Raw genomic sequence first — 24,244 nt, forward strand, 5'->3', positions numbered from 1 at the left:
ATCGGTTTTAAAATGTTTTGGTTTATCCAATATGCACAAGATAATAACTTAAATAATTTATTGGAATCCTTTTCTTATTGGGTAAATTTTAATACTGAAAATGTCAAACTTTCTTCATTTTTACATATTATCATTTTAACGACATGCTAATTCGGCTTCGGCACGCAAAGTTAAAAACACTGTAGTGTTAACTACATTTGCTTTACATTGCTCCAAAGAGCGAATGGTGAATTCTGTTCGTAATTTTTAAAATGGGTAATAAATTCATGTAACGTTAATCATGTTTAAGTTTGTACATTTCTTTCTTACCTGTCTTGGGTAAAACCGGCTTCCCTTGGCTCTCTATACTCTCGATTAGCGACTTCACGGACTGTCTACTGTTTTGTCTGCTCAGTACAATATTCTTTCTTCTCAACGCCACCTCTTCACCGGGAAAACTGGATGGTCTCAGAGGAACTGGCTCACTGGTTACTAAAATTCAACACGATTGACTTATAAACTCATACAACAAAAATACAGTAATACTTTATTGTAATTGTACGCCTTTTTACATATAGCGATGAATAAAAATAATACATACCAATTTTCATGTATATTCCTGGTCAGTATCGTAATAAGCATGCAGGTGAGTGATAATACTAGATGACTACTTTGTTTAGCATAGCTCTATCAATATATGACATACTCCGAGAAAAGACGCACCTTGGCAAAATAAAAAATTCCACCGCACAGAAACAATACCAAAATTATAAATTAGTTACAGCCCATTGTCCATTTAAAAAACACTCATTAAAAAATATAAACCAATTGTAGTCAATACTAACACATATAACATTTTCACCATTTCAGGGTTCATCGTTCAGCGACTCTACCTAAGCAGGAAACCTCACAGCGTAACAGAGTTGTTGCACTGCATGGTATATTGGTTATAGCTACATTGGCATGGCAATACTAGTGAAAACGCTATTTGCTATATCAAGAAGCTTACAACACAAAGTTATACGTACGTAACATATGTGTATTCATCCACTACACTGTTTGATTACATAGAAATTGTACATAGTTCTTTACTATGTCAAGAAGATTACTGATACAATAGTAAATAGACTGACTGCTACAGTCACGTTCCCCCAGTGTGGCAAAGAAAACTGACGGAAAGTAGTCCCTGCATCTCTTTCTAATGGGCCAAGTTTATCGACCAAGTGACCTTCTCATTTATCATTTAGGCCACGTGGTCGATAACCTGGCAAATTAAAACGAGACCCAGGAACTGCAGTGCGTCAGTTTTCTCTGTCGCAGTGGAGGATCGCGACTGTATAGGTTAGGTTAGATTATGTTTGGTTAGGTTAGGCTCCATTGATTTCAACTAATCCAAAAGTTTTCTTGGTAAGTTGTAGATAGGTGTACTGTGAATTCAATCCCCAATACAAACAGAGAATCCAAAAATATCTGTTCTCGGAAGATGATTGAAAGTAATCGGGTAGTAATGTGTGTAAAATGGGTCCTCTATCTCTAAGTACCCCATAATGATACATATAAACGCAAGAGATGTGCACAGAAGCAGCCTACACCTAAAACAGTACGGCACCACAAGTAAAGTTTCCTCTCGTCCAATTTATATTATTTTCTCCTTAATGTAAGGCCTACTTGCAGGCTTAAACGGTTTTATTGATTTATTGATTTTTACGGGATCAACCACTTGATGAGCAAAGTTTAGATGGCAACTTTGAAATATTATCGAAAATTAATCCATCTGACGGTCTAGGGTTAGGTATACCTTTATTTTCGCTAGATGTCCTTTTAAAAGTGGTATTATTTTAACATACAGACGTACATGACATACATAGCAAAACCTGCTATCCGTTGACTGCCTATAAATTCATTGTTATTGTAGTGCATTAAAGGAATGTTATTAGCATCTCTCTTATTCTTCAAATTGTACATTGTAACATCTCTTAGGACCAGAATAAAGTAACCTGGCCTAAATTTAACACATTAAATGATTTTTTTATGTTCCAAAATACGTACAGATTTTAACTTACCTTCACATAGACTACACCAGATCAAACAAGAAGTTTATAGCCAATACAGTATACGAAAATAATACCAAAGCATAAAAAAACGTTTCAGCAGATCACTAAGTAGTAAGATGTCCCGAGATGACTTGCCAAATAAATTCAATAAACTTTAAGAAGGAAATAATCTAAAATATTAGCAGTAATCCTGAGCGACACAAAATCCTCAAAATGCATATAGAATGAAACAGTTCACAAGAATCAAACAATTTAGAATGTATAAAACAAAACGGAAATAGTTAAAATTCGGATAAAATAGATACAGTGCCTGATTGGTACGGATTTTGAAACATGTTCACATAACCCTAAATCGGGTGAATAAGGAGGATGTTTCAGTAATTTAAACTCTAAGTCACGAATTGCTTGCATGGCCATATGCTATTTGTATGCAGCGGCATTTTCCTGCAAAAACAAAATACCTTTGGACAATTTCTGCATTGTTTATTCATATTTTTTTCTTGTGGATCGCACAGTAACCTCCAACCGGAATTCCTAGTTATTACTCTATCCTTATCCAAAAAATCAATCATGATTTGTTCCTTGGTGATCCCAAAAAACCGAAGCAGGAACTTTTCTAGCAGATTTTTGAACACAAAATTTCTTAGGGTTTGAAGAATCAGAGTGTATACATTGCATTGATTGCTGATTTGTTTTTGGGTCATAGAAATGTACCCAAATTTTATCCACAGTAACAACAAGGCTTAAAAACTTGCACAGATTGAGCGCGATGATTCCATCTTTGCATGCTATTATTCATATTAAATATTCAGTGCCTCAGTGCATCTTCAAAAGTTTGCAACTCAATTTTTCATGGTCGTATACGAAGAACTTATTCAAATTCAGTTACTTGATAATGGGAAATTATTAAAATTTTTCATTTTCCATTTTGTTGCACTTTACTTTTTTCAAATTTTATAGCGTATCTCTGGTTCGTCATTTCTATGGTAACGCAATAATCTTTATCCATGGAACCAGTCTAGGCCAAAAAGATATCACAGATAATTATACATAATAACAAAATTAGGATTCAGATAAACAGAGAACTCAGAGAGAAAGACCAACTCATCAAAGACACCATTTAAATAAAAATCAACAAAAGTGAAGCTTCGAGCAAAACGAGGAAGATGAACATTCTAAGTTAAGAGAAAAAGAGAAATACTGAGAGCATAGGAAATAGAGGATAAAAAACAGAACTGTAGAATGAGAGCGAGAAGTAGAAACACTGTCTTTAATGACTACGGACAGAAAAAAAAGGGATAGAAACAAAATGGCGGAAATAACAAAAAAAAGATTGGCAGAAATATAGCAACAGAGGGAAATGGATGCGGACAAAGTGTATAGAGGCAAAGACACACGGAGTGTGCGAGAAGGAAACTGAATCAGAGAAGGCAAGACAAAAACACAGAGATAGAGACTTCAATGGAAAGAGACGCGGACTTTAGGGGAGAAAATGACTGCAAGGGGAAGAGCAAGACAGAAATAAAGAGAGAAATAGCGTGAGAAAGGAAGAGTTGTAGAGGAAGAGAGGAATACTGTAACAGAGAACAACTGAGAAAAAGTGACAAAAAAAGATTTAATTGGCCTAGACATGGAACCGGTCAAGGCGAAAGAATACCAACAGAGCGATTATTCAATAACAAAATTAGGATTCAGATGAACAGAGAGCTCTGAGAGAAACACGAACTCATCAAAGACACCATTTGAATGAAAACGAACAAATTTGCGACTTAGAGGAAAACGAGGAAGATGAACATTCTAAACAAGGTGAAAATATACAAGACAGAAGGGAATGGAATAGAGATAAAGAGATTTGACTAAAAAATGACAGATGTGTCACAAACGAAAACTATAGAATGACATATATGACATATATACTATATATGACACTCTTTTAGATGGACTTGCAATGTAAGTAAGAATTAAGATGAACGTTGAACACAAATTTAGTGGACAAACTACGTTACAAAATTTAGCCGAAGTTAAGTTAATGCATCTTTAAAATAAAAGTACAATATTCCTTGAAGGAACTATAATATAATTTTGTTATTAAACTATAAAATATATTTCCATGCAAAACTGTACAAAAAATATCAATAAGCTTCACACATACAATGAAAAATAATTTGAATACTATATCTCTTTATTAATTTCTTCTGGTGATAATTCTTCTTTATTACTGGAATGGACGGCAGGCGACACTTCAGACTTTTCTGAACATGGAACGTTAACACTCGACCTCATAGTTTCAGAATCTTTCGAGGAATGCTTAGGCGAATTTTTTGCTTCTAGCTCTTGGAAAATCTTCTTGGCCGCCGAGAAGGTACTAGGTTTGAGTTCTTTTGGGAGATCAATTTTACTTTTTGATTGGGTTGTACTGCTGAGAGGAATGTTGCGTTTTGGGATATCCATTTTAGTTTGACTTTTAGACAAAATAGCGTTCAGATCAGTTGCAGATTTACTTTTTTCTTGACCGGGAGAACCTTCTAATTTAATCGCGTTTTCAGGAAATTTGTTTGGTTCAGATTCTATTAACTGGTCTTCATTTTTGTGTTTAACGTCTACATCATCTGCTTGTTTAATATCTGCTTTGTTAACCATGGATTTAGGGGCAGAATTTAACACGTGGTAAACCTTCTCTCGTTCTAAAGTCTGATATTCGGGAATATTACTACTGTTCGGAAACATGTTTTGGGTTTGGTAATCCAGAGGAACAAAATCTACGATTTTTGGCTTAGATTGAGAATCTTCTTGTAGCAAGAACTTGGGATCTTCATAGCTATCCGTGTCGCTTAGTTCTCCCAAGTAGGTTACATCATATCCGATCTTCTTGTTCATTTCCTGTGTGGTGGATCTGTAGAGACCAACATCAGTGCCGTCAATGCTGGCAGAGTCCATACCTTCTAAATTGAAGAGGTTTAACGTTGAAGCGTCGGATTCATGGATCGGATTTACGTGAGTTTCAGATGGTATTCTAAGATCCAACTTTTCTGCTGTACTGGTTACCGCTATTACAGAATATGATGATGATGCCTATGAAAAAGAAAATATTTATTGTTATAATACATCAACAATATATGAGAAAGTAACATGCAAACAGCCTTAAGTCACACAAAAATCAAAAATGGGTTAGATGTGCCAATGCATTGTTCTCTTGTAGCTAAATTGTTGTATTCTATTTAATTGATGAAAAAAAATTTATTTCCAATGACAACAGCATGTTAAAAACCACCTGTACATGCAAAACAACGTATTTCAACTGTACTGGTCCATACAAACAGGCTTATTTCCAACCAACCAATAGAAGCGCTGCAATTGCCACCCAGCTGACCCAGTGAGTCTTGCAAATTTGAGTTTATGTAAGGGTTTTGTATTAAAAGCTTTTGTAACTACTGTTTAGATTGTCAACGTCTTTAGAAACTATTAGTAATTACGTTATTATTTAAAGGAGAATAGATGGTGCAGATGGAAGTGTAAGTGTTGGTGAACGAAATGAAGGGACTAGAAAGAGAAGAGTTAAAGGAGGAAAAAGGAAAAGTAAACAAATTACCGGATAAGCAGCTCCTAAAATAGGCCTAGTTTTTGTACTATGTAAGCACACAATAATTATTTCACGTGCGTAAAAATAAGGCCTAATTATATCAAAGCTTTCAAAGAAGAGTTTTATGAAGTTTCAAACAAACAAAGACAAGATAATATAAATAAGCAGGTAACAAAAATAAAAAGAAAAACCTGGACCTGAGAAAAAGTACTCAATACAATACTTCTTTCTAATTATCTCTGCTGCTAAAACTTCTGTATGTTTGAAATTTTTTCGCACAGTTGTTGGTTTTGGAGAAACTAGAATAAAAAACATAGGCAAAACAGTGCATTTTGCGTAGGAGGTGACACTACAAAAAATAAGAACTATCTGAAGAAGGAAAGTGTTAGATAGTACATAAAAAAGCTCAGAGGAACTGAATCATATTACAGCAGAAAGAAGTCCAAAAGATTGTATCGGTGTAGTGAGTTAAGTATTAGTAAACTAAGTAAAATATATAATGATCAGTGTGAAGGAGTTAAAAGTGAAATACTATAAGGACATCCAATCAATTAGTAAACTGAAGAGAATTGAAATTCGCTACCGGACACAAGAAGAAATTGAACACCTCCGAAAAAAGGGAAAAGTTTGTGTGTTTTTGTCTACAAAAAGATTGTGTTGGTACTGGAAGAACTACCACTTCATCATGTGTTAACCAAAGAAAGGACCAAAGATGTTGACAAACTTAAAAAAAAATGTTTGGAGAGGACTGGTCTACTTCTGATCTCACGCCTTGGTTGGTACAAGAGTTTGATTTGTGATGGACCCACTACAGCAGCTGCTGGTGAGGAGCAGGAAGAAATTTGTGACTATTTCTTTACTTTGTTGCTTTATTACTGTTTTTACATGTAAATCAGCTTATGTGCACAACATTTTACGTGCAAAACGACATATTTCCACTGAGTTCGTGCAAAAAGTCTTATTGCCAAAACGAAATCAATTTTTTAAACTGTTTTTTAGCTACCCTAACTGAAATGAGTATTTTAATCGCATGGAACCAATACTATTGCATAACATCGATTACATCTCATTATCCTTTTTCAGAGCAAAGCTACAAGTTTTTCGCCCCCCCCCCCCCCCCCCAACCCCTGAAAAATTACCTATTTGTGACTTAAGCTTGTTTGCATTTTACCTCCTCATATAGGTAGGCAAAAAAATAAATACGTGAAAAAAGAATTGAACATCTACTCGATCAGCCAGAAAATAAAAGATTAAAGAACGACATGGACAGCCATATAAACAGATTTGATAAAAACCGAAACGAAACAAACCCTAAATTACACCTACTACCTGAAAGGAAGGAGGAGTGTGGAAAAAGACATCAGGCTGTAATTTATTTAAAAATGCTTTTTAATTACTTTTTTATGATTTTTTATTGAATTCTAATTACTTTTTTAATTTTTAATTATTGATTTTTTAAATAATTAAGAAAAACGGTAAAAGTAAATGCTCGAAGAGCTTTAATTTCAAAATTTGCCACTCTGTTAATTAATAGCGTTGGAGTAAAAAGAGAAGAAAAATTGTAGGAACAAAAAAAAATATAGAAAAAACGATAGATGTCATAACCTTTACCATGTAAAAGTTGGTAACACACTTAAGACTAGGGCGGATCTGTAAAAAAACGACGAAATTTGGATGTGAGAAGTGACATTCGGATTTTTGCAGAAATAGTTAGGTCATAACTTTAGTACTAACAATTGACTCATCCTCCCTCTTAAATAGGTCGGGGAAAATAAATTAAAATATTTAAAAATTACTTAAAATATCGATTTTTTTTCTATTTTTATTGCTTATAACTTTAAAATTCATTTCGGAATAAAGTCGTACTAAAATAAAATAGGGACAATTAAATTTTTTATAAAATACGGTTAGCTAATAATGTTTTAAGTTAATACCCTTGCTGCAAAATAACAATAAATACTAAATTATTTTATCATTTTTAAATTATTTAATTTTTTTATTAATGTTCCCGACCTATTTGAGAGAGAAGATAAGTCAATCATTATTACAGAAGTTATCACCTAACTATTTCTGCAAACATCCGAATGCCACCTCTTACCCTTCCCCAGGAAGAAATGACAAAGGAGAAACGCTACTAGGATTCCTACTCCAGAATAATTTATTCAACATGAACAGCTTCTTTTACAAAAAAATGCTCAGAAGACGGACCTGGGAAAGTCTATAAGTGACAAAAAACCAATAATTAAAGATGTAACAGTACTCAACAAGTTCACCACAAGCAGTGACCAACGAGCGAAAGTCCAAATCAACACAAAAAGGGAAAGAAACATAATGATTAAAAATCAATCTCATGGTATCTGGACACCCCCATTAGATAACATACCAATATCAGGCACATATCAATAATAAGTTACTAATGCATGAAACCTCCGAGAACGATTTTAATGACTTGAATAATTCCATCATAAACGCCTTACAAGAAAGTCACCGAGTGCACTGTCCTAAAAGAACATCAGATAGTAAAATAAGCCCATATACTGAAACGCTGCTAGATCGAAGAAGACAAATGAGAAGCGATGCACAAGTAAAATTTACACATTGGAGGCCAAGAGCAGACAAACGTAGTAGAGGAAGACCACTTACACGTTGGGCTGACGTATCACGAAACATCAGGCGTATCACGAAAAATTGGCAACAAAGAACACAAAATCGCAAAGAATGGAGGAGTTTAAGGGAGGCCTATGTCCAGCAGTTGACGTGATAAATGAAGGCTGGATGATGATGATGCCGTGTGAAAAGCCTATTGAAAAAATTGTCTATTGAACGATTGTCAGACCCTAGCTCTGTTCTACTAATGATGTACCCTTAATATGTGACTGTAAATTAATATTTACAGTCTTGATCTGTATAGTATTATTTGAGTCTCTTCTCTACCGTTTCTCTGACTAATTTAAGTTAACCAAAAATTCAATTTACCATAAAGTTCAAGTTTATGTCAAATTTGTTTGATAAAAAAATAGAAATATTGTCGAAAAAAGGAAAAACTAATGACTATAGAATAAAACTTCATCAATAAAACAAGAAATAGTTTGTAGAATAAAATTTGGGTTAGAGTAAAGTACGAATTTAAAATAAACACATTTGTTCGCGCAAGAAGAATCATAAATAAAATTAAATACTTACTTCACCGCTATATTCCCGTTGATCCTGAGGCTTTTCCATAGAATTCCACAGCTGTGCCTTCTCCACAGAACTCAACAGTTGCGGTTTTTCTGTAGTCTTCTCCAGATTCTGTGTTTCAATTTTTCCAACTTCAGATTGTTTGTCACCTTCATCTTTCGTAGAATCGGTTATTATAACATTTGTTTCAATATGACTTTGAGATTCTTGTTTTTCTTGTGTACTATCTTCAGAAGAGTACTGGGTACTAATGGGAAGGCCTTGTACTTTTAAAACAGTCGCCACGGAACTCGCAACTTCCTCGATACATGGTCTTTCGCTTTCACTAAAATTTTTATGCTCCGACATATTTTTAATCACTTCATGACTGTCAGTTGAACGTGTGTCACTCAAACTGTCAAAATCCTTGCCGACATGATTTCTAGAACGAGGGACAGGTAAAGGTTTCTTCTCAATAGATTCAGAGTGTCGTGACATGATAAAATGTTGATTTTTTGAAACATTTATGTTTGCATAAATTGGTTCTTTCTTAGGTCTTTCTTTTGATAGACGCTCAAAGTGCTGTGCGAATGATTTGACACGTTTGTCGGTTAGATTATCTGATCTTGGTCTCGACCTTATTGTTTGTGAAACTTTGCTGCTCAAAATATCTCCGTCTTTTTCCAAACTTAAGCTTTTCACTTCTGTTCTGTCGATATTCTTATTTCTTAATAAAATAGTATGTCTCTCTGTTCTCTTTTCTAAAGTGCCCGATTCATTTATTACATTTTTGAACTGATTTGGCTCTAATACACCAGACGTTTCAGAGCTATATTTGACTTCATAATTATCTGATTCTCCGTCACCACTTTGTACAACCTTTTGGGAAGTTGTTTGTACATTTTGATTCATTTCTTCATTTGTCTTGATCCTAGTACATGTATTCGTATCTTCAATATTACCATCTTGGTCCATTTGAACACTAACTATCTGAGGCTTGTCAGAATCTAGAGCGTTCTTAGTAGCCTCAGTGCTAATCAGGTCTACTTTGGCCTTATTAGTACCGCTATCGGAAGAGACACCCACAACTATTTCAGATTTTTCAAAATCTGTTTTATCTTGAACTAAATCATTAACTGCATTTACTTTCTCAATCACTTTAGGGGCATCAACCTGAACGGAAATCTTTTTATCGGGCGAAGGAATTTCCATTTTAATATTTTCGTCTATATTTTCTAATGAAATATTATGTATTCCGGTCTTATTCAACTTTTTCTTCGGTGCTTTATTCCTTGAAATGCTAATGGTGCCTAGCAAAGCTTCAAGGTCATCGGCTGCACTTGTCTTACTTACTGGGAGAGCTTCTGGTTTACTTAGACTGATTTTATCTTCCTGACTCGGTGATAAATGCCGACTCCTTAAACCCGGCTTCAGGTGTGTCTTTTCCTTATGTCCTTTCACCACTCTTGAAGTACTAATCGCACCTAGTAAAGATTCTAGATCATCAGCGGCCTTGGGATTACTAATTGGTACAGCCTTTGATTTGCTTGGACTACCCTGGCTATGGTTATGTCCTGGTACGATTCGTGATGTACCAATAGTACCAAAGAAAGCTTCAAGGTCATCAGCTGCGTCTGGCTTAGTTACTGCTAATGTTTTAGTCTTAGGCAGACTGATGTTATCGTCTTCGAGTAAATTGCTGGCGTCTGATTCGGAAATCAGCTTCACTTGATGATTAATAGCAAGAGACCTTTCTTTTGACATATTTCTGGGAATGGCAGGTTCAACTGTCGTAGTTTCAGAAGATAACGTATACTTTACTTTATTATTATCATGACTGGTATCAGAAATAAGCCGAGGAACTTTATCCTGTGTTGTCATTAATAATTCTTTATCATCTTCAACTATTTCTGGACTTTGTTTAGCTGTGTCTACATCTGTACTTGCCTTATGATTATCAATGTCGTTATTGGAAGTATTTACTGACTCATCATTTAAGTAAGTGAGTGACAAGGACCGAATAAGCTCCAAATCTTGATCATTGAGCCCAGATACTGGTCTGGAAAGCGTTTGCTTTTTAGCTCGACGTATAATGTTGAGTTCTTCATCGGTCAGCTCAAATTGATCTGTAGGATGAGAAAAATCGTCTCCTGGTGTTATCTTAAAATCTGGAATGGGTGAGATTTTGTTATCAATCTCTTTGCGCATTTCTCCATGTTGGTTATCGGAACTTTTTATATCCACAACTTCATTAAGTGATAAAGATTCTTCATTACTTGTATTAGTTGATTCTGTAGAGATATTTGCTGTTTCAACATTATTCGTTGTAAAGCTAGCCACCAAAGGTATACCATATGTGATATCTGTAACAGTATATGTTGCTGTTAAAGCTTTATTTTTGTTTTCATCTATGCCATCTACAACTACTTCGTTGGAGGATGCAGTGTCGTATGTTTTCGGATCAAAAGACTCTCTTTGAATGATTTTAATAATATCTGGAGCATTTCCCACTAACTCAGCAAACTGTCCAACACTATCATGTGATATAGTTACAGATTGTACTCGATTTGTTACTTTTTTTGTAGTATCTTCAGCAACTATGTGTTCTGATGATGATTCAGATAAGTTTTTATTTAGTGCATTAGTTATGGGTTCTCCAATATTTCTTTCCGATTCCGTAGTAGAATGTTTTACGGTTTGGGCTTCTAGATTACTTGTTAACTTTTCTTTATCCTCTACACTTTTAACATTAGTCAAACTAGCATCTTTATCACGTTCATCAAACACATCATTAACTGCTTTGGAAAGCTGCCCTGATATTTCAACTGATTGTACTGTATTCTGATATGTCACTGTAGCTATCTGCGCTGCATTTTTCTCAACTGCAATGTTTTTTGTGCTGCTGTCTTGAGCACATTCAACAAATTCATTAGTTTCTTCTGAATCTTCGAACGCTACAATACGTTTAGCACTACCATCTTTTAGTTCAAAATAAGAATCGTCTGAGAAAGCGAGTTCCTTGGGTGAAAATTTAGAATAGTCAAAAATTTCACTTTCATTGCTTTTATTGGCTTCTGGTGTTTGTAGTCCATGTGATGAAGAACAATGGTCTTCAGGTTCGCTATCTGCTATATTTTCAGACGAGTTGTATGATCTAGAAAGTAGAGAAATACGTTTTATTTCCAAGGTTTGTGGTTCTTCTAAATCTGCCTCAACAGGCTTCTTAGTTGACATTGGAGGAGCGATAGGCGCTTCTAATTGAAGTTCAGGATCTACTTGCGATTTACTTTCAGTCTGTTTGATAATCTGAGATACCCTAGTTTTAAGATAGTGTTCAAAAATGTGCTCCATTTCCCTGTCTATACTACTCTTACTACGCCTTATCTGAACCTCTTCAGATACCGGCCTCGAACCATGGTCAGCTTCGTCAGAGCTCTTTTTATTATTTGAAAAGTCCTCTTCGTTAACAGAGAATCTGTTCTTAATTTCTTTCACAACATCTTTATAGCTCATCCGATAGTTCAAGGGTGAAGTAACTCCGAACCTATTTTCTTTCAGTATATCACGGTAATCGTAGGCAGGTGAGTGTGTTGGTCCTCCGTCTAATATATCGTCAGAGAGTTGTTCTATTTCTGTGCTAATAAAATCTTCCGGTCCAGTTACAAAATCTGTAGTATTTTTAGGTATATCAGATTTGTCTCTCAATAATACACTTTCTTCTATATTACCAATATCGTCTTTATTTTTATGTAGCTCTTTCTCTATCGATGTATCGATGAAATGTTTATCTTCTTGAATCAGTTTATGGATCGTATCAAATTTTTCAGTTATGTTCTTTATCGTTTCATCTGTATCACTTACTGTTACTGTAGCCATTCGATCAGTTTCATTTTCGCTAGATGATTTTCCTCTTTTAAAAGATCTTTTAAAGGTATCATTGTACTCTAGTGAATTATAAGTCTCAATCGGAGCAATATCGACAGTTTCGACTGTAGCAAAATGCAGCGGTGGGGGGTAAATGACATTCTTATCTATTTTATGAGAGTTATCTGTAGAAGTTTCCGCTTCTAACATATTTTTCTTGCTAGTTTGGTCTAATTTTTCGCGGTTGGTTAATTTCTTAATTTTATCTTGAAGCAGATCAACTTTTAACTCGTCTTCCTTGATACCTTTTGGTTTCTTTTTGATGGTGTCATTATATACTAACGAATCCAAGTCTGGTGATCTTTCCTTGGTCTTACGTTTGTCTACTTCTACTTCAGTCGTCGACATCGCACCAGGTTTATTTATTTCTTTGTCTGAAGATACTTTATGTATAGTAACAAGCACTTCAACACTGTTTGGACGAGGACTTCCTTTCTGCTCGACAGACGTTTGCTTAGAAAAAGTGATAAACTCTACATTTCTTGGGGGTTTTGGTGTTCGTGGAGGTGGTTGCCAAGGTGCAGAAAAAGACTCATACGGCCCTACTTCACTGGTATCAACATTGAATTCAGCACTAGAAAACGTATCAGATGATGTTTCGCTGGGAGTATTATACATATTCACTGGTCGTCGTTTTTCGTCGAATGTAAACATAATATTGTCGTAGCTTTTGTATGCACGTAGAGTCTCTTCCACTTTTGGAGTAAAAGCATAACCTTCTGACTTTCTTCTCACCTCCTTTATATCCGGATCATAAATAATCTCTTTTAACTTAGGGTTTCTAAGGACGGATTCTTCTGTTGGTTTGCTGATAGGTAGACCCTTGGCTTTATCATTCTTTTTCAGAGTGTTCTTTCTTTCTTCCAACGCAGACAGTAATTTTAAAGCAAATCTTTGTTCGTTGCTCAATTTACTTTCTGGTACATTTTTAGGAATTGTCTTGACAATTCTTTCTAAAGTGGAGTACTTAACGTTTTGATTGAAGATGTTTTCTGGGATACTCTCTTTTACTACAAGAGAAAAATCTGAGTATCTTTTGTTGAAGTTTGAAGCTGAATCGCTCGGTACCAAGCTTGATACTCGGTGTTCAATAGTAGGACTATTTTCTTCGGTTAGATCTTCAGTTTCCACTGTCCTATACAATCTTAAATTTTTGTTAAGGTTTTCCATCTCATGTACTTGATTCATACTCATACTCCTACCAATAAGAGAAATTCTTTTTTCCGATCTGGTATAATCTTCACTCTTGCCTCTCGCGGCTCTATCTATGTCTCTGATAATATGTCTGATTTCTGGGGCTTCTTTCTCAAACGACGCCATATCTTCAATGGTCTTTACTTTTGGATTTTTCAAGATTGCCATTAACTTAGGATTAGTCAGAACTGAATCAAGTAGTGGTTTACTAATCGCTAGCTGGTTCTTTGGTTTAGGTGCCACCGGTTTAACCTTTAAGTAGTCATCCTCGTATATAATTTTTAGTTTTCTTATCACTTTCTGTTCCTCTGTGAGAAACTCATCTGGTATTGTTTTGTCTATATCGGCATGGTAACTGTTGAGTGATTTCAGCAACATTTCTTCTTCCACCGACAGTGTCTTTAATCGTTTCGCCTTTAATGATCTATTTTCCCTCCTTCGAACAGTATTAGCTTGGGACGGTGGAGGCGTTGTTTTATCTGACTTTGAGCTGGAAGAAGCATTTCCAGAATTCTGTCGAGGCCGATCTCGGCGCCTATTAGGTCGCTTTATAAGCAGATCCATTTCTAAGTTGTCTTTGTTGGTTGAATCTAACGTTCCACCTATTTTAGGAATAAAATACAGAAAAGTAAAGTCTTTTCAATGTTTTCTACCGCGCACAAACACAGAAAGCAGTATTGGAGACAGTTTTAAGGCACAAGAAGGTTGTTTAAGCACATACACTAACGCACAATCACTCACACTGATATCACTGTTCGATAAATGCACTGTTTTAGTCTAGAAGTGATGGCGTAACGTTAAATACATAAACTGTTGTCTAGGCGTACAATTACAAATAAGCTATAAATGTGGAATCATACAAACGATATATATATATCAATATAAAAATGGTATTTAAATTTTGTTGAGGTTGTAAAAGTGATTAATCTATGTTATTATGACATGAATTTTTGCTTTTTGTTCTCTAAAATAAACCAAGATATTATTTTCTAAACTACTTATTAGTCATCAGCTTTTCTTTATGTATCAATTAACCTTCATAAGATAAGACGAGGTACAAAACTACAGCGTAACTGTTGCTTAACAATTAAATGTTTTTAATGACGTTTGTAAAAATTATCTATTTTACATTATGGTCCTGAAAGTATTTTCTTGTCGTAGTTCTATTGTCTACTTTATTTAATGGCAATTAACTCCAATTTAAATCAAACATACACCTGTTTACTTTGACATTGCGATTTCTACTTCGGAAATCGTTCTCAATATACGATTTTCAAAATTGAAATAAAAAAATCGTGTTGAGAAGAACACATTGTTTTTGGGTCTATCTTAACTGATACTGAATCAACCACAACCTCTGTACTACAGATTAATTTTTATAGTAATATACATTAGCTTGTTTGATGATTCCTTTCCCATTAAAAGCAATATACGATACTCACCCTTTAGTTTGTCTATTTCAGCTTTTAGTTGTCTTTCTCTGTCTCTATATTGTTTATTTTCCAAGATCATACGCTGCAATTCTTGTTGAGCTTCAGTTTTGAAATCATTCGCAACTCTAACTGAAGTCAGAAGGTCGTCTTGGAATTTCTCCCACTCTTCATTCTGAAAAAAAAAAAGATGAAATAAATACATGGCCTGTAGACAAGTAAAGAGGGTGAGAAAGGAAGGAATGATGAGGATACGCAGTAGCCTAAAGTAAAAGTACTGTATGTAGTTTCATTCTGTTAATACTACATATATTTTCTGACTAGATGACACAGACTTGTCTATAGTTCTGGACTAATTTGTTTTTAATCTAGAAACTAAACTGTATGGTATCTACTCCTATATATTCGGAAGCGGAAGTTTTTACGTTACTTTACATACTTTACTCCCAAATGTCTTATTGCTAAATCTGAATCCATCATCAATTTTTATGTACATGTTTTACTTTTGGCTGCAACTCTCGCGCGGAGGAATAGTTGAAAAGGCAGTTTCTGTTGTCGACTACAATACAAGCAAAGGATTTGTAGATATATCCGACCAAATAAACTCTCAATAGCAATTGAGCTCCTTGTAGGGGCAGCTATTGTTAACGCCTATATAATTTACCAAAAAGTAACCAAGAGTACCATGTCCATCACATCTTTCAAGGAAGAGTTGTTTGTCAAGCGGTAGATTTCTTTAGACTAACAAATCCAAAACAACAGATGCCACATGCTCGTGAAGTTTACCATATAGAGGCAATGAAATAAATAAAGTTTGACCAGAAGTAGGTGTGTCACATGTTACGCAAAAAAATCAGCAGATAATGATAGAAAACTTGAACAGACCAAAACTCCTTTTTCTCGTTTCAGTTGCATTCGTGTAATCTATAAATATTTCTACACAAATATTATATTTTTTAATTTATTTCGTAACTAGAAACATGTATAACTAATTTTTTAAAACGACATTTACTTATCTTTTCTGCTCATATGTGGTATGGTGATGGAGGTAACAGTTGGTTGAATTGTGCGTAGTTTTGTATTTTGCACGTTCCAGTCTGTTTGCTAATTGCTTAATAAGTTGTTCTTGATACTAGCCTTTGGATCTTGGTGAAGTTGTATGTTTTCCAGATTTTCTAAGAAGTAGGCCTGTTTGCAGTGCATTATAATCGGTTCAAAGAAATTTTGTTGAATAAGCGAAAGTTAAAGTTGAAAATAAACTTACTGAGGATATCCAGATTGGTCGTGGGGTGCGCCAAGGGTGTATTTTATTACCAGTGGTGCTGACGGCACAACCGACGGCCTGTTCTTCTTTAGAGGCATATGTCTACAGAATTTTGTTATAATGCTGTGTCTGTATGCGAGAATGCGAGGCCATGTAGCGAGAATGCATGACGCACGATGGACGAGTAAAATTACACATTGGAGGCCAAGAGCAGACAAACGTAGTAGAGGAACACCACCTACACGTTGGGCTGACGACATTAGGCGTATCACGAAAAATTGGCAACAAAGAGATCTCAATCTCAAAGAATGTAGGAGTTTAAGGGAGGCCTATGTCCAGCAGTGGACGTGATAAATGAAGGCTGGATGATGATGATGTGTCTGTATAAGTTCTTCAAATATCTGTACCAAAAGAGTTGTGGGTGTTTCTTCTTTCTTGTATCGATTTAAGCTGGGAAGGACAGTAGGTTGCTTTTTGGTCCATGTGGGAATCCTGGACGTAGTAAAGGGAGTTGTGTTTGTTAGGTTTGTATCTTTTAGCAAAGGTTTTAAAATTTATGGGAGAGAATGTGCTCGAGGTTGACTATTATATGGAATAGGGTGAAGAATAGGGTGAAGAATATGGAATAGGTATGGAATTAGTTGAATTACTGGTTTTTTCGAATTAGCGTATTCTAGAAAAGTAAGACAATAGTAAACGTTGCCGTCATATAAAAAGTGGGGGTTCTGAAGATTCGATATAAAGACTTTCAGAAGGACTTGATTTAAAGGCGCCAAGGCTAATGCGTAAAGAGAAGGTATTGTAAATAGTCACGAGATTTATACATAAAAAAACATTAATCGTGAAATAAAGAATTTGATTCACTATGATATTCAGTAGTAAACAATATCGTTGTCATTGAAAACTGTCACAAATTCTTACACCACAAAACCTACCACACCTATCCATGATTTATAAAGAGGCTATCTTTAAAAGTTGCGAAAGTTTATGGTCTAACATAACACTAGCTTTTTATGTATTCTGCAACAATTAAAAAATGTACAAATTAAAGTATTACCTAAAACTTCATACAAACTATTTTCGAAAGTTTCTCGTTTTTAAAAACTCGTAAGCATTTTAGTAATTGAAAATCACTCATTAATCAACAAAATAAGAGACGAAACTAAAACAATGTTGACAATACATTCTATATCTTATCATCGTCAGATATGATAAGATTATAACAGATATATGGCTCGACATATAAAAATTGTATATAAGATAAAGGTTTCAAAGAATTTAAAGAACAAGTCAGGTATCAGGTGGATTATTTTATGGCTGGGAAGATAACGCGAAATGGGAGATAATATATATGTACATATACAGTTTCGGAAGTCTAAGAAGTGAACATATAAGTTTTCACTGGAATTTAATGTTAAGATTTGAATAAAAATAAAACAAAGAGGATTGTTAGAATATATATATTCTACTTCTTTCAGTAACTTGCAAATAACTTTTAGTATTAGGTGATTGACGTCTTCTTCTACTGCATGCAACTCCATCTATTTCCCCGTTAATATGTAATATATACCCTAAGTACTCAAAACTATTACTTTGCACAATCTATCCGTCTATCATTTATTCATCATTTATTTGTAGTAACTCCGTATTTAAATGCCCATTCCAAATACTCTTTTTTTGACCAACAGTAGCGCACCTAGAATTTTCCTGTGGGGGGAAGGGGGTTTTTGGTTGGGCACCGAAATTTTTTTATGATATGCTACCTCCATTTTGAGTCTTTAAAATTTGTGAGTAAACAGTGTCGGAATAGGTTCCTGGGGGGGGGGGTTAACCCCCAAAACCCACTCTGGGTGCACCACTGTTGTCCAAGATCAATGAGTACCACATGAGCGTTTGTTTCTTTATTCTTGAATTTTTCCATCAGTTGCTTTATAATGAAAATTGCATCTGTTGTTGATCTGCCTTGCCTAAAACCAAACTGATTATGGGATATTTCGATTTCTTCACGTATCCGTGTATCAATTATTCTCTTCCATATTTTCATTCTTCTTCTTAAAGTTCTCTCTACTCAATGGATGTTGACTACTATAATTGCAAATTCTTCACTGTCTTCAGCAGTTCTTATTAGCTGTTCAAAATTTAGCCCTGTCGATTTTCGGTACTTATTATATATTGTTACTTATTATTTCTCAGTATGTGGCTTTGAGTCAGTATTTGAGGATTTTGCTTTATTCGAAAGCAATATTCTCGATTTTAAAATTTAAAAGGGAAATTCCCAGTGGTTGACTGTATGCCATAGTTTAAAAAAACTTAAAATACACAACGTTTCAGATCATCCTCAGTGAAAAACGTCTATATAGTATTTGGAACTAGTCACATGATCATATGACCCTTAAAATTACATAATTTTAGGAACTAACATTGAAATTAATAAGACCCTAGGTCGATGATAAAGGATTACATTTTTTAAGGGAACGTACCATTTCCCAGCTCGAAAAAGGGAACCTTATGCCCTGTGAGGTAACAATTAGTTGGTTGTTATCAACCAACCAATAAAATTTAATACCATTTTATAAAAACGAAGTTTTTTCTTCATTGTAAGTTTTTTTATTCTCAATTTTCTTATTTTAGATCAGGAGTTACACTGCTATCGATTCAACATCCCAGGTACTTGAGTACGTTGACCTGTTTTAAAATGTGCCCGTCTATTGTGTACAGTTGAGGAACATTTTGATTTTTACAGATTGACCTAACTTTGGTTTTCTTAATGTTTACTTTTATACCAAATTGGTCAAAGACCGAGTTGGCCCTTGCTATTCAATTCGGAATCCGTATCAACACTGTATCATCGGCATATCTGATGCTGTTGATATTTACGCCATTCACCTTGACTCCGTCCTTTAAACCCTCCAGTTCTCTTCCCTATCTTCTTTAATGACCTTTGAGGCTTCTATTTTTGATACTCATGAGCAACTCTCTGTTTTCCTGACAACGTTTCTCTTTACCTTGCTTTTCTTTCTAAAGACGTCTCTCTTCAGCCTGTAGACGTTTTTCTTTTTCTTCTTGTCGTTTTCCATTACGGTAATCATATCTCGAATTTTCACCATCTTGGTTTCGCTTTTTGTTTTGACTATTACTCCAATTGTCAGAGATGAAAATGATCAAATACAAAAACTGCATACGAAAGCTGCACTCTTTACCTTTAAAACGCATCTGCATTTTTGTCGATAGGATACTTGGATCAAAAGACATTGAATTTTTACCGTCAAACTGATACAAATTATTTTGAACACATTTCGCGCACGTGACTGACTTTCGAAATCGACGGTAGCTTCAAGTGATGTTTCTGAGAGAATGGTTCATTCTACACACAAAGTGATAATAAACATTTTTGTTTAAAATTATCTCAGCTACATTTTTTATTTGAACCATTTTTTTCTACAGCGTACAGATTCTTGGTAAATCGATTTTTTTGGGTTTTGATCCCCCTACCAGTGGGGTTTTAGGGGGAAGTCTGGGGGTAAAAGTGGTAAACTTTTTTGCATCTTTTTTGGGGTCCCAAATTTAATATTCTTGGCAAAATTTAGCTTTTTCGTATGATTTTTAGGGGTCAACTCTCTGACGACTGAACTGTATACAAATTTTCGAAAATAACTTCTTTCGATTAACTATACTTCTGGCACCAGTTGTTACGTTGTTCTGTGGGTTCAAAGATTAAGTAAAGCACTAAAACAGTGGAAAAGCAGGGAAAATCTGAATATATATTCAAATAATATCCCGGGGAATAACTAGGGATATCACACAACTATGGAAGTAAAAATAGAGGGGAAAAGAAATTGCTAACGAAAGATACGCTAACGATACAGTAATATTATCTGAAAGCTTAGAAGAACATCAGAATCTGGTTAACTAGTATCATGATGCCATGTCTGACTGTCGTCAAACATGGCACCACGACAGACATTATGACTTCACGAAAAAAACACAGAAATATAATGTTACAAAAAGCCCATATCGCAATTCAAAAATCTAATATAATAAAAGGCTAGGACGACACGTCACACGGAAACACAGTTTGTCCGGGATGATAATTCCTGGCGCCACCTAGGAAAGAAATCTGAACTACCACCAGACATTTCAACCTACTGAATTTTAATCAATCATGTTTTGTTCTTAAAACAATACAGATGATTTATTACTAATTCTCTCTACAACTTGATGATTCAAATATCCTTATTTCATCAGTAATTAATTTTGACCAAAATATTGGTCATTTCATATTCTTACCCTGCTTTTTTTATACCTATGCTGGACAATTAATATCAATTGTCCACATAACCCAGCGCTACCATGTCCTCCTACGAAGCCATAGGTTAAGGGCTTGATTACCATATAAGGAAACTTTTTGTTTAATAATTGTAATTAATTTGAGAATTAATTTGTATTAAAAATGGCGAATTACCAGCGCCAACTAGCAGATAATAATTGAACTATGACAGTTAGTAAAGTAGATTTCTTCGACGTAATATGTGATGTCCGAGTGTGAGGAGCTTACAATGCTATTGAGATAGAAAATGTTTCCATGTCCAAGTACCGCATACTCTACAATCAATCAAACAAAATTACTATTAAAAACTCCAGAATGAAAACCTTAGTAGTAGACACTACTAGAGCTAAGAGTGAAAGAAGTGATCGTCATCATCAAAAATTAGACAAAATAATAAATTTCTATTACAAATAAACATGTTTGTGTTTTTCTTAAATCAATTCAGGGCATCTAAAGTTACAGTGTTAATTAAATAGATAATTGAATAGTAGGTTTTATGAAAGACTTACCTCTTCGGATCTTTGTTTTTTCAGTTCGTCCACTTCGCTTTCCAATATCATATTCTTTCTCTCCGCTTCGCTGAGATTTCTCTGAGTCTCAGACAAAACAGCTGAAAGTTGCCTCTTATCTTCAAGTTGACACTGGCTTTGAACCTGGAAGTATAGAAAAAAAAATGTTAAAAATTATAAAATGCCTAAAAAGATATATTATGCTATATTATGTTCACATATATTTTGTCGTTTCAAGAGTTTGGGAAGTAGGAAAAGTATGCAGATACTAGGTGTGGTAAGTAAGGAGTCCGAGAGAAGGCAGGATGCCGTTTTGTGTGTAGAAATCAAAAATGATTGACGCAGACTGAACTGGTCTCAATAAACGTGCACTTTGTCGATAATTCCTGGTGTCATGGTAATTATGGATATAGGTGGAATTCCAGTCAATGCCATTTCAATTCTAGACGCCTTCCCAGCTCAGTCCCTCTTAGGGCTCTGCTCGCTCATTCCCGACTCTGAGGTGTAGCAGTTTATGGTGTTACTTACAAAATGTGATATTTCCTACCTTAACTGCAAGAAAACAGGTTCCTTCTTTTAGACTTTCGTTTCCTATTCCGAATTTACCTATTTGAGACATCAGACTTCGACCCTTGTGTTTTCGTTCTATTCATTGATATTTATAACCGTTCAGCAAATCTATCTTTGAGTATGTTGTGGGCGGTATTGAATTCTAATATTTTCTACAGTCTATCTAAGGCCTTCATCTCACGCCTACCCACACATCGTGTCATTAAGTAGCGAGCAGACACGTATCACCGGCAACAGCAAGGTATAAGACATGTTAGAGTGGCCAGTACCAGTTGGTATTGTTCCAGCAGTGGTAACAGCACAGAGATTGTTTGTTTTTTCCATTTGGCCTGGATTATTGTACCATAACGAGCCAACAAGAGTGGTTTGTTTCTACCGTCCAGCCCGTCAATAGGTCCACAATTAACAAACGCTCAGCATTTTGGTGATCATGGTCCACCCAACATGACCCCTTCACTTCGCGACAACTATACGGTTGTCAATGAATCAGAAGTGTCCGGCACCCCATAGATAGACGTTGTGTAATCCACAACCATTAGACTGAGCAAGTCTAAGCATGTCTTCAGAGCGGTTGCAGCAAGATGTAGCTATGTTATAATGAATAGTACTTGCCCAATGAAACATTTACTGACAAATTTACTACGATAAGTGAGAAAAAGCCATACAAGTAGTGCTGGCATCCATCGAAGAGGCTGAGAACTTATCAGACAACCTTTTTATGTGTTTTTAGTTTTGTAAACACATTTTTAACAAAATTTGGACATAACTTTTTAATCTTTCCAGTTCAAATTTGTTTCATTTGTAATAGCTGGAGTGCCACAAGGAAGCGTATTAACCCAGTCCGGTATCTCCTAGATAGTGTGATATTCCAGAATTAGAACAAAACACTATTGCCACCTTCCACAAACCACAAAATTGCGAATCACATTAAATGAAACCAAGTCAAGCCCATATTAATTTTACAAAAAAAAAAGAATCACAAATTTACCACTTAGAATAAATGATATCGAAGTTCCTTATGCATTATCACCAAAATATCTAGATATCACCTTAGAAGGGAGACTGAGCTGAAAAGTATACGTCAAAAAGAAAAGAGGAGAGTTCGATATAAGAAAATTCATTGGATTATTGAGAAAAATTTCATTATCAATTCATAACACATTGTTAATACAAGCAAATACTAAGACCAATATGAGTATGGCTGTCAAACCCTGGAGATGTGCCAAAGCTAGTAATATAAATAACATCCAAAGATCCTAGAACAAAGTATTGAGGAATATCGTTGATGCCCCTTGGTACGTGCGCAATAGTGAGCTCCAAGGGAACCTGGAAATGGAAACTGTGGACAGAGTGATCAAGAGAACAGCAGAAAGTTACGAGCAGACTTCATAACCATGGGAATGTCGAGGTAATTCAGCTCCTTGACAAGAATGGAGCTATAACGAGACTTAAAAGGACAACATCCTTTGAGCTAGTTTTAGTGTAGTGGAAAGCAGAGTGCTGTATAGTATTGCATGTTAGTTCTAGTACATTATGTAAGATAAGAGGACGCCATAGGGTAAACTTTTAGTTTTAAAAACCTTTAGTATAATAAGTTAAATATAAGTAGGTTATTGATCATGCCTGACCCAATTGCAACAGTAATGTACCGCAAGGTATTTCTGAATAAATAAAAATTATAATACTTTTAGGTTGTTCTCATGTCAATTGTTTTACATATATGAAATAAGCATCTATCACATTGTGTACAGAAATTTGTGTATTGTAGAACAGACTTTATAAAAATGATTAATTATAAAATTAAAATCTAGTAAATTTTACCTGTAACTCGTTCAAAGCATCCTGGAATTCTTGCAATTGCTCATTTAACCCATTCTTTTCCTTCACCAATTTCTCGCATTTGTATTCCAAATCGGACTGTGTGGTTTTTGCGTTATTTCGGGTTACCTAAAACAGATAATAATCTTTTATAACAAGCAATTGTTTCTACATGTATACAAGTGTAACTATTTATAGTAAAGGATGTCGAGAACTTAGTTTTTAGTTTCGTACCTTACACTCCTCTTGCAAAATTGATACTTGCTCTCTTAGCTTTTCAATTTCATTTTTGCTAATGGCTAGTTGCTCCTTCAAATGAGCAACTTCAGACTCCAGAGTATCTTTTTCCTTTCTGGCATTATCCAGTAGTTCGTCTAGTTCCGATTTATCACTGAGGGCTCGGTCTTGTTCCAATTCATTGATCTAAAAAAAAACA

At 34.9% G+C, this 24,244-nt stretch overlaps 1 protein-coding gene across 6 annotated transcripts in view; it reads right to left on the minus strand.

Moving 5' to 3' along the window:
• Window positions 1–4,062: 4,062 nt before the first annotated feature.
• The window catches only part of spdi (sperm antigen with calponin homology and coiled-coil domains split discs), a 308,154-nt gene continuing 287,972 nt past the window's right edge, over window positions 4,063–24,244 (minus strand). For all 6 annotated transcript variants that reach the window (XM_072538257.1, XM_072538256.1, XM_072538255.1 and 3 more), the window contains 6 exons: window positions 24,043–24,231; window positions 23,812–23,937; window positions 21,421–21,564; window positions 15,333–15,495; window positions 8,797–14,492; window positions 4,063–5,105 (listed from right to left, as the gene is read on the minus strand). In XM_072538257.1, coding sequence (XP_072394358.1) covers window positions 4,206–5,105; window positions 8,797–14,492; window positions 15,333–15,495; window positions 21,421–21,564; window positions 23,812–23,937; window positions 24,043–24,231 — 7,218 coding nt within the window. In that variant the 3' untranslated portion in view covers window positions 4,063–4,205. The remainder of the gene's footprint in view (window positions 5,106–8,796; window positions 14,493–15,332; window positions 15,496–21,420; window positions 21,565–23,811; window positions 23,938–24,042; window positions 24,232–24,244) is intronic.

This window comes from Diabrotica undecimpunctata, chromosome 7 (genome assembly GCF_040954645.1).
Source record: "Diabrotica undecimpunctata isolate CICGRU chromosome 7, icDiaUnde3, whole genome shotgun sequence".
Classification (NCBI taxonomy): domain Eukaryota; kingdom Metazoa; phylum Arthropoda; class Insecta; order Coleoptera; family Chrysomelidae; genus Diabrotica; species Diabrotica undecimpunctata.